The 13,565-nt window shown below is 39.6% G+C and overlaps 1 protein-coding gene across 2 annotated transcripts in view; it reads right to left on the minus strand.

The window, feature by feature from the left end:
- LOC139977424 (uncharacterized) overlaps window positions 1-13,565 on the minus strand; it is a 118,736-nt gene that overhangs the window by 37,710 nt on the left and 67,461 nt on the right. For both annotated transcript variants that reach the window (XM_071986740.1, XM_071986741.1), the window contains exons 4-5: window positions 7,558-7,644; window positions 4,125-4,457 (exon numbers count right to left, since the gene is read on the minus strand). In XM_071986740.1, coding sequence (XP_071842841.1) covers window positions 4,125-4,457; window positions 7,558-7,644 — 420 coding nt within the window. The remainder of the gene's footprint in view (window positions 1-4,124; window positions 4,458-7,557; window positions 7,645-13,565) is intronic.

Genomic DNA, 13,565 nt, shown 5'->3' on the forward strand with positions numbered 1-13,565 from the left:
TTGGTAAATATTATCTACCTAGTGTGTATGTGTGTGTGTTGGGGGGAAGGGGGTTGCAAATGTTTTTCATTTGAAGTTGATGAAGACAACTAGAATGTCAATTGAGCTTTGAGATTCCTTGCAACACTCTGTATGAAGGGTTTGGTTTCTTCCATTTTTTTTCTGTTAGAGATTAGAAACCAACTTTTCAGAAGACAATTTATAATGGGTACACACTATTACTGTCTCACTAGCTAGGAGGAGAAGTTTTATCCAGGAGTGGAAGTAGTAGCTCTCTGGAGACCTATTAAATTGATGACCACAACTGATGTCAGTTCTGGACAGAGTACTTGTAATGTCTTTTGGGGTCACAGTACAGTGGTGTTCCGTCGAGGTTGACCTAGTCGTCCGATTTCAAAACGTCCGAAAACGTCCGAAAACGTCTGAAAACGTCTGAAAGTGTCAGAAAGTGTCTGGTTCCGTCCAAGCGTCCGGTTAGAAAAAAACCCATCATACCCAGTATTCAAAGCCAAAAGCGTCCGAAAACGTCCGATGTAAAGTTTACTAGCCCAATAGTAACAAAAGAGTGAAGTGTTTATCTAGAGCATTTGCGGTCACACGGCCGCGACCATTCCTCAGCGTGATAACAATAGCCTGTAAGGATTACAAGTTCACTGAAAAAACTCTGTGCAGAAATATTTACTCACTATCATTTACTATTTTGAGACTTACAGCTACCAAGGAACATTTTTTCCTGTCATACGACAATTTAATATCGGTAAATACATACAGCACTTTTTGTTAACAAATATTATTAAAAGCGTGCTAAGTTCAAAGTTCGATTCCCCCGCGAGGTGGTACAGTACCGTCTCGTCCATTTTGACACGAGAGACGGACGAAGCTCTGTGTCTAAATTGAGATTGTAAAGGTTACTAGGAAAAATACTCAGGCCAGGAAAAAAAGAGGTAACATGGGAACATTGTTCCCGGGAAATTTTAGTGACCCGCGGGAAATTTTGGAGCAGAGATAAAAGAAAAATCTTCGTCACTCGCGGGAAATTTTGGAGCAGAGATAAAAAAAAAAATAAAACAACAGACAGCACATACATGGAGAGGGAGGAAAAAAGAAAGAAAGATGGGAAAGGGAAAAATGAAAAGAAATAAGATGTGTCCGACAATAAAACATCATATGTGAACCATTAAATTAGCACATTAAACTCTATTATTACCGATTTACCGTTAGCCATTATATCTGCGGGTCAATATAGGCCTACGTGCTCTATGTGACCTCGGCTACACCAAATATCGAACGTTACTTGGGCTCAGCATGTTACGGGACTTCAAAGTTATTCTGAAATTTTCGTTATTTATTTTTCCTTCAAACGATGATTGTGAAGGTTCCCATGTACAAAATCTTACCCTTATGCATTTCACCTCATTTTGTTATAATAATTATAACGATTTAATAAATTTTGAGCCAAAACCGCAGGGAGTATATCCAGTTTAAATCCATCTTCGCACGGGACTGTATATTATAATAGCCTAGGGAAGGGTACTGGTACACACTGCTTGCGGTACTTGAGAGTTGATGCTGTAATGAAATGGATTCGTGTATTATTGCGGGGGGTTCCACGATGTCATTTATAGTTATATTTCGCCACTTTTTTAAGTTTTAAGGTTTTTTGTACGAAAGATTGATATTGTACGTATTGAAAGTTTATTTTCTGGAGTAAACAACAGCCGATTAACGATATGAATAAATCTGTACTATTCTTATGAATGTAGTTTATAATCCCGTATTTACGTAGCCCCCATGTTACATTCTTATTGTCTGAAGTTCCAAACACGTGGTGACATTTAGGATCCACAGACTGACATGACAAAAGTGTTCGAGCACAGTTTAAAATGGCGCTAAAGATGCTTACCAGCTCCATTTAACTTGACATTGTAAGAACCAGTGGAAATCGAATACAGAAGAGTAAAATCCACGTAGTCCAACAGTAAGTTTCATTTGAGATTTTCGTTTTCCCATGTCATGCGTACAAAAAACGTGATCACTAAATATCCCAACTGCAGGTGCGCGCACAAAGTATTGACTACCCTGGAAATCTAGGTCATGTCCTGGTTTCTGGTCACAAGCCTGACACCTGTTAATTTGCATTCTATTCTGACCTAACAAGGAGTTGTTAAAACCCTGGCAAACTGCCAAGAAAACGTGCAACACTATATTAACCCGTGTCGTAAGAGAAGGGGTGGCCCAAGCAGTCTCCCAGGTACCTTGCTTAGCGCGTGTGAGCTCAACCTTTGCTGCAACGTGCTTTACCCTGGATTCCTGGAAGTAAAATTATGTGCGCGAGATTTTACGCCCTGGGGTTTGTTTCTCAAAATGTTCAAATTTTGCGAATAACATTTCCTCATCGTCCAAAAAACAAACTTCGATAAACATTGAAGAAAAAAAAAGGAAAATAACCGGACGATTGAACGGTGAGAAAAAATACACCGTAGTGGTAAAACTTTCGTAATATTTGCATATTACTAGTACTTTCAGATGTTTCCGACTTTTTAAACTGTTACATTTCGTGGCGCCTTGTGTGTCTGGTAATGAGGGTACGTTCGGCGTTACCAATAAAATGCTTAGCAACTTTGAAGGAGCTACGGGGGTGACATGTTACATCATTGAAATTATTTAAAAAAGTTTCAATACGTGTTACATATTAAACATTTTCGGTTGTGTCGGCAGGAGGAGGTAAACAATAAAGTAACGATGCTGTAGTGTATTTATATTCGTTATTCAGTCTGGGATTTATTGGATTACTTCATGTGTACCGTTGTTTTGAAAATGTTTTGGCCGACGTTTTGAGCCTAGAGGTAAAACGATATTTTTGTTGAACGGAAGCAACTCAGAACCAGGATAAGACATAGTGGGAATGGTTGGTTGTCGCCCAACACCGATGGGCATTATCATCAATATGTCGTTATTTCTCTTATTTCGTGTTACTGTTCCCCACTCATTCTGCTTGAATTTTTGTTTCAAAAGGTTAGTAAATAGTTGTTGTACATTGCATGCTTTTGTCAAAACATGACGTTACTTCAATATATTTCTTCGCAGTTATATTTTGTGTTCAAACTTGTATCACCTTTGACTTTGTTTGTAGCAGAAATACTACCCAGTACTGAAAGTTTATTCCGTCCGGATTATCGGACGGTTTCAGACGTTTTGCGGGCTGATAATAGAACTGCCTCTAAAATCGCTTTTGAATAGAAACATAGTTTAGCTTTAAGCGTCCGGATTATCGGACACATGACGCTTTTCTGAAATGAAAGGGTTCTTGCCTCTGTAATCCTTACTGTTTTGTTACTTTGAGTCGGGCTAAAAACGTCCGGATTATCGGACAGAATCGGACATATCACCATTGTAACTTCTATTGTAACAAACTGAGAAGATCGATTTAATCTGGTGTGAAAAAGTAGGCAGTAAACCGCATGTTCCGTCCGGATTAAAAGTGAATATTGTTGGAGTAAAATGTACAAAAGCGTCCGACCGTCCGGAGGTGTCAGAAAACGTCCTAAAGTGTCCTAAAGTGTCTGGAAACGTCTGAAAACGTCGCGTCCGGACGGTCGTGTCAACCTCGACGGAACACCACTGTAGGTGTAACCACTGTGGTTGTCCATGAAGGAAATCACTTTAACAATCTGTATTAAACAGCATGTACCTGATACTATGTTTTGATGCATGAAAATCCTACATCATTTTAAAAATGTTATCAGGATTAAAGTTTAAACCTGATTAAATTTTCTGAACATTGTGCTAACACACATGAAATTCTAAGTTTTCAAAGTTTACAAACTATGTCTAATGGTCAACTCAAATGCCCTTTGACCTCTGCACAAAACAAGAAGGGCTTGTACTCAATAAGGCACATGCACATACCAAATATGAAATATGGAACCATAGGCTGTCAAGTATGGAATTGATTAAAGTTTTAATTAAAAACACAAATAACAAACTAATCATGTCAATGTTTGCTGGTAACAATAATGCAGGCCGATAATCATGGGTACAAAAATAGATTCCTATATTTGTCTTTCAAAATGGAGAAACATTTCTAAGTAAAAATAGGAGAAATTCTAGAAATTTCTACTTACACTGAACATTAAGATTCACTGTATGTGATATATGTTCCATACGTTGGTCATTGATTTCATCTTGCATCACATATCCAGTAAGCTTACAGGTGATATTACTGTCGCCTCTCACTGCAGTATATGTAGATGTTATGCTGTAGTCTTTGTAGTCGTCACCATTAGGTGTAATGCTAAGAGGAGTTTTCACTACAAGTGAAGGATCCCACACCAAGCTTAAGTCACTCTCAGATCGAGCTCCAGTAGCAGAACAGGTTAGATCATACGATGTTCCAGCAATGACATTCAGTGCATCTACATCTTGTGAGCCATTCATGACTGTTGGTTTAGCAAGCACTGAAGAAAATAACACAGAAATCAAAATATTATGAGTTTTGAAATAACATCAGCTTGTGGTGCTTACTACAGATAAATGTTTGTGTGAGGTTGAGAGTGGGCAGGGAAGTTCAACCGAAGGGCTTGTCTAATTCTTCTCCAACTGAATGGCAGTTCCGTAAAGTCGGACGTACATTTCGGACAGTTTGTTGTTCCATATATCAGTGGCTATATAAAGAAGATTACTTTTCATTTCGGTTTTATGGATCATCTGCCTTTTACAATTCTTCTATGGAGTTTCAATCCTTGTCCATCCAAATAAGATACAAAAATACTGAAAAAATCCATGATGGACGTACCCAGAGAAATTTAATTTTTCAGATTGTATTAAATTGATTTTGCATATTTCTGTGAATAGTAATGCGATATACAATTAAACACTGTTGTCAAGAAGACTCTTAACTACACATATCAGTAACAAGCTGTTGAGACCTTTATCACTCGCAATTTTTTTTAAATTCGATTGTGACGAACGTACATTTTTTTGTGACGGACGTACATTTGTGCAATTATATAGTAAATCAAAATTGTTAGGAATGCAGGATTCTGTGTCCGAGACACAATAAATATCCAGGGGACGCAATTAAAATCCATTTTAAGGTTTTGAGAAAATGACTGTAAGGATTGTCATGTTTGGAAACGGGGGATCCAGCAACAGTATTTTAAGGATCCCACATCAAGCTTAAGTCACTCTCAGATCGAATTCTAGTAGCAGAACAGGTTGGATCATATGGGCATTTCCATGAAAAAGTGGACGTGGGCTCAAAATATAAATTCTGCAATGACATCTTGTCATTGGTTAAATGTTGTTGTAAACATATCCAAGTTTGTTGAATCAATATGATACCTTCCGAAATATTGATTTTTTTTGTAGAAATTTGCATATGAAGTGAAAGGATGCTGCAATGCAAATTTTGTACACAAATTATGAACAGAATTGTTTTTGTTCTCCTAAGAAATTAAATGGTGATACTTTACTGATTTGTTCATTTATTGCTTACATAGGGCACTAACTTCAGATATCACTACCAACCTTTTGAATATATTATCCAAAATAATCTATATTTTGCTTTATTCAAACCTCTATTAGGTGATGTAACGTGAGTTACCGTAATAATTATTTTTTCCCCATACATCAAATATGTGACTATTATAAATCTCATCATTGGATTTTGGTTTCTACTCATCATCCCAAAATGTAAATCAAGTAAGGAAATGTTGTGCACCCCACTATGTTAAGTAGGGGAGGTGATGCAAATTGTAACGTGAGTTACCATGTAACATGAGTTACCATGTAACGTGAGTTACCATACATACAATCATGCTTATAATGTAGACAATTATGCTACCAAGTCAAACTGAAGCACCAAATGTGGTGCATAAACATGGCTAGAATTGAATTGTTGGTTTTCACTGTTTTATAATAATTGTTAATATTAGTGTTTACAAGGGTCCAAAAATCAGGAACCTGGAACTGGAAAGCCGTTACCTGTCGGGTATCCGGGTATTGCGGGTAACCGGAAAAATATTACCCTTGTGTATTGCGATTTTCAGGAAACTACATATCGGATGCTATAATAAATGAATTATATTCTCCAATGACAATGTTTTCATGTCCAAATAGGTGTAAGATAAGGTATAAACCCTTCCTCAACAATTTCTATTTGCTTTTGTTTGTTTCATTAACTTGTTAATAAATTAACATCACTACTAACATCGCACTGCCGCCGCTGCTTATGTTTGCTCTCGCATATAAATATCCAATTTAGCTCTTAAACAGTTTTTACTAAGTACTACTATCTATTATGCAGGCCCAGTGTTCGCATTAGCTGCGTGATTGCTTGATTCCCACAATTTGATCCAATTTGGAATAAATGTTTAAACCACTTGCGATTATTAATTTTTAGTTATCCCGTCTATTATCCATTAGTAACATCTCGTAAATGTCAGTCTTTCCTTTTATGAAATGAACGAATGAAAAAATAGCAATTGTGAGGATTCTTTCAATTTCTTTTAACATGGTAGCCTAACACCACACTAAGTCAATGGGGTAATCTAGCCTAACCATCTGTTTACTCGCTGAAATTGTGACGCAGTTATAAGATATCTACAGTATGGAATACTAATATTATTGTTTTTATCTTCGACCACATGGTAGCCTCACACGTACTCTAAGTCAATGGGAAAATCTTGCCTAACCATCGGTATGCAAAAAAAAAGTCAAACTTTGCATACTGTAGGATTCGGGTAATAAGTTAGAAACCGGGTGGTATCGCGTCAGGTGGGTACCCGGGTACCCGGATACCAACGGTAGCAAGCTGTGTGTGTTTTTTCTGGGATCGATGGTGGTGTCTAACACTTCTGTTACACCTCATTCGAATCTAGGTCAGATTACCGGTATGAGACGTTTCTCTTTGCGCGAGTCTTGACACCCTTTAAAGGGAATTTTGATTTTTGTACATTAAGCTAGGCCAGATATAAGAAAACAGGGGCTGATAACGCTGTTAGACAGTGAAAGACCCCATTCTCATAATTACCCATAACCATATTGATACATCCATGAAATATTACTCTATACTATTACAGGGCCTTCAATGTCACACAATCTTCATCATTGATGTCAATTGTTTTGGCTGTTTCCGCCTGTGTTCATTATATTTTATGAACTGTTATGCGTGGACAAATTGTAACGTGAGTTACCGTAACGTGAGTTACCGAGTCTTGCATCATTTTTATGCAACTGGAGAATGATAAAGGATTTTTTTGGCAACCTATAAGTTTACTAGTAGGTAAGGTATAACTACCATATTTCACTTTTCTTTGTGTTCATTTAGTATGAGGACACTTTTTGAATAATATTTGTTTTCCAATTTTGGCGCTTTTAGAAATGTAACGTGAGTTACCGACTCTTTTTGCCTTATAAAATCTACAAGAAGCAAATTTTAATAAAAAAACTAAGCATTGTGGTAACTACTGTAGAAGAATTGATCAAACTCAAGTGTTAGTAAAATATATGGTACAAAGAGAAGACGAAAAACATCAAAAATATAACGTGATTTACCGTGGAAATGCTCATATGATGTTCCAACAATGCCATCCAGTACATCTACATCTTGTGATTCATACTGGACAGTTGGCTTAACAAGCACTGAAGAAATAAGACATAAATCAAAATATAATGAATTTTGAAGTACAGTAACATTGAGCTTGTGCTGCTAACCACAGATAAATTTTTGTGTGAGATTGGAAACGGGGCGGGGAGTTTTTTGCGGCAAAATCAGTGTACAATATGCATCGCGAACTACTATATCGCAATTACTGTACATGACAGTTCTTCAAACCTTCGCAATCGAAATATTCACTGTCAATACTCCACAAGTGGTTTAGAAAGGAATCCCCACGCTGTCTGTTAGATTTCAGACATGTTTGCTTCCACAGGCTACAGTGTACGTATGTATTGTTTGTGTGTATGTAAACAGGCCACACATGGGCAAGCTGATGTTCTTTAAGCACAGAACTTTATCCCAGAAGAGCTAATTTTTTAACAGGGTAAAAATCTAGTATCTTTGTTTGACTTGGAGGTGAATTACAGTATGTGAGTAAATGGGTCCATGGAGATGAATTAGTACATGAGTGGGCCAGGTTGTGGTTTACGATAAACTTGTTTTCTCACTTGGTCATTGTAAATCTACTTGCAAATCTTGTAACCAAGTTGTTTTGAAACTCTAAAAGTTTCACCTTTGCTTCATTATGGCTATTATGGGAACACTCACAGATTTCTTTAGCAAAAACAAAAAGAATCTTGAGTAACTTAGAAGGCGATATAAGTGAAAATACGATGGAAAACTTAAATGCTGTAAGATCTGCAGGAGAACAACAAGGGGATAGTTGTAGCACTTAGAACTGTATCAGAGAACTTGCAGTTGTTGCCACTGAGGCACCAAGGACCTTCCAAGCACTAAGGACCTTCCACTTCAAAGACTCTTGCTGCAGTTTCCACACTGAGAAAGTGTGATTGTTTTTGTGAGAAATGGTGCAAAGACTTTCCATGGCTTGAGCGCACCATAAACTCTAGTGGGAAAGGTGTTTCCTCTTGCAAACTTTGTTGAGATGGTCAGCAAACAAATACCCTTGCTAAAGGTTGCAACGGTCAGTTTCAGTACACTACTTTTACCAGACACGAGATAAGTAAGGAACACCTCATGATCGTCAGCAGCAGAGAGAAAGCAAAAGCAAAAATACCAGATCTGTATTTGAGCAGCAAGAAGGAAATCAGTTGGAGAGACAGAACTTAATGGAAGCAGAAATGAGAACTATGTTGTTCCTAATGAAAAACAGTTTGCCACTCTATAGTTGAAGCTGTTGAGTCTTTTGTTCTTCTTTGGGCGTGTGTGCATACATGTGTGTGTGTTTGTACCTTTTCTTACTATCACGATAAGTTTTAAACTATTTCTTAAAACTGCTAAGTTTTGTTTCTAATGATAAGTAACATCACAGTTGGGTGTCTGACCTCCCTATATGACCGTTATTGCAAAAATTTTGACAAGAGCTCTGTGACCCGGAAACTCCACAAAAATAGACGTCCAAGTCTGTGAATGGTTCTCTCAACGTAATGTCACCAAATATGCATACATATGCATATTCAAAATAGTTCCAAATTAAGCAAGGATACAACCAAATATGTATACTCTACATCGAACTTTGTTAAAAATGCAAGCCATGTCATGAATTATTAATTAACACCGTACTTCGTGCCTCTGTCAAAAATGTTGGAGACGGATCGCGGTAATTTTTGGGATTTTTGGAACTGTGACACTTACGTATTAGAACATATATTCTAGTAAATTGTATCTTTCTTTGTAGGGAATGGATGATTATACATGATCAGAAAGTTTCATTCTTGTTCATGAAGTAGAAAATATTGAAATAGAACTTTGTTTTTACATCAATTTTTGCATCATGCAAGTGTATGTGTAACTCCAGTGAAGTGCTTAGGCTACTACTACTACTTGTTGTGTCGGTGTGTCGGTGTGAACCATTAGCTGTGTCTTTAATCTTAAATATAGACTCAATAACAAAACGTTTATGATGACAAACTCAAGTATTTGTACTTCATGTCAATAGCTGGCAGTTAAACTTCACATCTCATGTAAATATGACTAGGCCTAAGTAGTATAACTACTGTACTTAGTAAGTTTGGCCAAACTAGCCTTTAGAGTGTAGATTACTATGTACTAAAAGTACTAGTAGTAGTACTGGGTCAGATCCAAAACCTGTCAACCTCAGGGCTAAAATTTAGATGATCATAGTTATCAATTTTGATATGGTTTTGTCCAAAAGAAGAACAATTTAAGCTTGCTTGGCAAAAAAATTAAAGTTTTATGTTCCTTTGTTAACGAGTACTGCTTAATTATATCGACAATGCACTTTTAAGCCAGCGTTATGGACGGAAACTCCAAAACTTACTGGTTTGGATATTTACGAGTGACGAGCTTACCTGTCTCCCCCCAACCTATGCACCTCATTTACCGCGCCTAGAATGTCCTGGTAACTTTTTAACACTGTGCACCCTCTGTGACCCGGCTTCACGGGTCACCAACCTTCCTTCTCATGAGACCAAAGCCCCTCCAAAGTGGTCTCTGCCTTGGAGTCGAGTAGTAGTCCTTCCCGACAAGTGGGAGGGCTACCCCCTCGACTCCTAGCCTAACATCAAATTTCTGACGCTTCCAACGGGAGGGGTAGTACTCCCCTTCCTGTGGGGAGGGGGGCTACCCTCTACGACCCCGTCCACGCCTGTACCCCTTAGCTCTAAAAAAGGTAGCCGAAGGTACTCTACAAGTTAGGCCCAAGGCCCTGAACACCGTAGTGTTTAATGGAGAAAGACAAAGGAAAGGAGTATCAACATTATAAAGGAAATATATATATAACGCTTCTCCATATATATATAAAACACTCTAAGACACTCTTCCCTAAGTCACTCATAGTGGCCCTCAGTTACTACGAGGTACTACAAGTTACTACCGATTACTACAAGTTACTACCAGTTACTACCGGTCAAGATAAAACTATCTTTGCAACAAACTCGCTGGTAACAATAGGTGATGGTACGGGGGCTCGTACGGTAGTGGAACCTCCTTTCCTCAGGTCTCTTGGCCTGTGCTAGAAGGTGTTTTGTTAAGTCAATGCGACCGCTCCTCCGTCCGGCTGTGTTCCACTCCCCTCGGGGGAGGGAGGCGGGAATGGAGACAGGTAAGCTCGTCACTCGTAAATATCCAAACCAGTAAGTTTTGGAGTATTTACTTCGTTCCTCGCTTACCTGTCTCCCCCCAACCTATGCACCGAGTGGCACTGCCCGATGGTGGGAGGACCGAGGGGTGGGACCTAGTACCCGCCGGATCTCGCATCCCCACGCTACAAAATGCCTCCTCAGCCTGTAATGAGTCTGAAAGGTAACAGGCGACGAACGTCGTTGGTGTCCGCCAAGCTGCTGCCTTAAGGATGACCTCTATTGGGACTCCTGCAAAAAGAGCTGTCGAGGCCGCTTTTCCTCTAATGTCATGGGCTCTCGTTAAAGTTGTGCCAACTGCGAAGGGGCGAATAATCTCCGTCAGCCACCGAGAGAGGGTGTCCTTAGACACCGTTGAAAAAGGTGCTCTGGGTAGTATGAACAAGGACATGGTTGTTCCTCTCAGGGGTTGAGTCTTGTTTAAGTACCATTTGAGAGCCCTGACTGGGCCCCACAGTTTGTCCTCTGCGACTGAGGAAAGCGTCTTTATTTCAGGGATAAAGATGTCCCCCGGCAGGAAGGAAAGGACCTGGTTCTTGGGTATGAAGGACGGATCGGGGACCATTCTCCCGTGGTTCTCAAACCTAATATGGTTCTGCTTTGTAGGCAGAGCATGGAGACAGCTCCTTCTTCTTGCTGACGCGAGGGTGATCAGGAAAAGGGTTTTCTTACTAAGGGCTGCCACAGGGCTGAAGCCAGTGGTTCGTATGGTGATTTAGTGAGTGCCTGCAGTGCTGCTGATGGACTCCACGAGGGGGCGAGCCGTCTGGTCCGAGGACGCCTGTTTGCCTTCCCCCTGATGGGCTGGGTGATGTCCCCGTTGTTGCCCGGGATGGACCCATCTGGAAAGCCGCAGTGGATAGCGGTAATTGCCAACCTGTAGTTCTTGATGGTTGACGCTTGCTTTCCCTCCTCGAAGAGGGAGTGAGGAAGTCTACCACTTGTGCCAGAGAGGTCTCGGCTGGCAGTAGACCTCTGTTCTGGCACCATTCCCCGCCTAACAAAATAACCCTGATCAGCGATAACCTGTCAAACATAGAGACAGATCCCTCCTCATTGCGGTAGCCAAAAAGCCCCCGACTGACAGTTTATCTTACAGGTCCCCCTTAAGAAAAAGACAACACACACACGTGAGGATATCAATCAACTCAATTCTATTATCAAACAATTATGAAGTAACAAAATTCTGTTCTGCACTCTGCTGTTGATGTACAAGTCGGTTGCCGAAACTTCGAGGCTGTCCTGTAAAAAAGTCTTACAGAATCTGATAAAAATTAATACACAACATGTGGTATATTTGTTTTCTTCTTTATGAATCAAATCATCTACTAAGAGAAAAGAGAGATGGATCAGTGTTAGTGAATGAAAATACTTTGTACAGGAAAAGAAGTCTGAAAGTATTTTGAAACATTCGATACGAAAATAGTTCATGAAGATTTCAACTCGTTCTTGAAATAAATCTCCTGCTACTGTGGTCAGAGTGCCATTGTTACGGAAAAACCACAGACCAGGAAAAGGCAAGTACCGCTTTTGTTTACAAACAATAGCAGCGCTTCTGTGTTGGGAGCTCAATGCTCATTACTTTCACGGAGTTACTGTGGGTGTGTGCACTCAAGCGTGAGCGATATGCAGGCTGGTTAAATTTGCGAGGCTTCCCTTATACACCTGAATGGAAAGACGCAATGGAGATAAAATGCCTTGCCCAAAGACACAACGGGATGATCTGGCCAGGACTCAAAATTGCAAGTCTTAGATCACCAGTCCACTGCCTTCACCATTTGACCACAGTGCTCTCGAAAAATGGGTACTGAATGGATAGTTTGCTTCATCAGAATCTTGGTCAATGCTACAACTGTTATACTGTATGTGACTCCTAAAACTATATATGTATTAATGTATACATATGTATTTTAGATCATCCTGCAAGCAGGGACTTGTGAAGAAACCTCATTGGCCTATCAAGGCCGCAAGTTGACCGAATTCAGTCTCTTACATTCGTATTTAATGTCCATGATAATGAATTGTCAACAACTCTGTGACTGGACGACATACATTAATCTTGGAGTAACTCCAACTCGGGACCTAATGATTGAAAGGCACCGGCCTTAACCACTGAGCCACAGTAACTGGGCTATAGATCTACTCATCCGAAACAAACTCCCAACAGGGACCGTGAAGTTGGTGAGAGGGTGGGTTTGTAGAAATTCCACCTCATAAATCCCTGGCTGCTTTAACCGAGCCCGGGGAGTTACTCATCGCACACAAACGCGTTATTAAACGCTTCGTCTTTTGTTATGATAACGTTATTTGCGGTGTAAAAAATATGTCACCGAAACGTTTTCAGGCTAGTAAATCCACACAAATTTCGTAAGGACATGAATATGACATTAATATAACATTAAAATCTCATAGACCGTTATGTCGACGTTTCAGCAACACCACATTTGATGTTATAAAACGTATTAAATGTTATGCTAACGTACCTGTTACTTCTCAAGTCTCTTCATGTCGAGATGAGAATTGTATCACTATCGTAGTACAGTGAAAGTTTCCAACTTCCTATTGAAACCAGCTAGCGCATGGTCACGGCCAGCCTATCAGGTGCTACGAAGTGCAACTCTGCTTAAAGTTTTGGAACATCGAACATTACTCATGGAGCGTATCCCGTATGTTCGGAGCGTGATAGCCCTTGTAGCTTTGATGGGGTTCTATCCCACCCCTTATTCAACTTACTAACGCGTATGTCTTGGTAATTCACCAGAGAAATAGAGAGGCTTATTCCA

This window comes from Apostichopus japonicus, chromosome 12 (assembly GCF_037975245.1).
Source record: "Apostichopus japonicus isolate 1M-3 chromosome 12, ASM3797524v1, whole genome shotgun sequence".
NCBI classification, from domain to species: Eukaryota; Metazoa; Echinodermata; class Holothuroidea; order Aspidochirotida; family Stichopodidae; genus Apostichopus; species Apostichopus japonicus.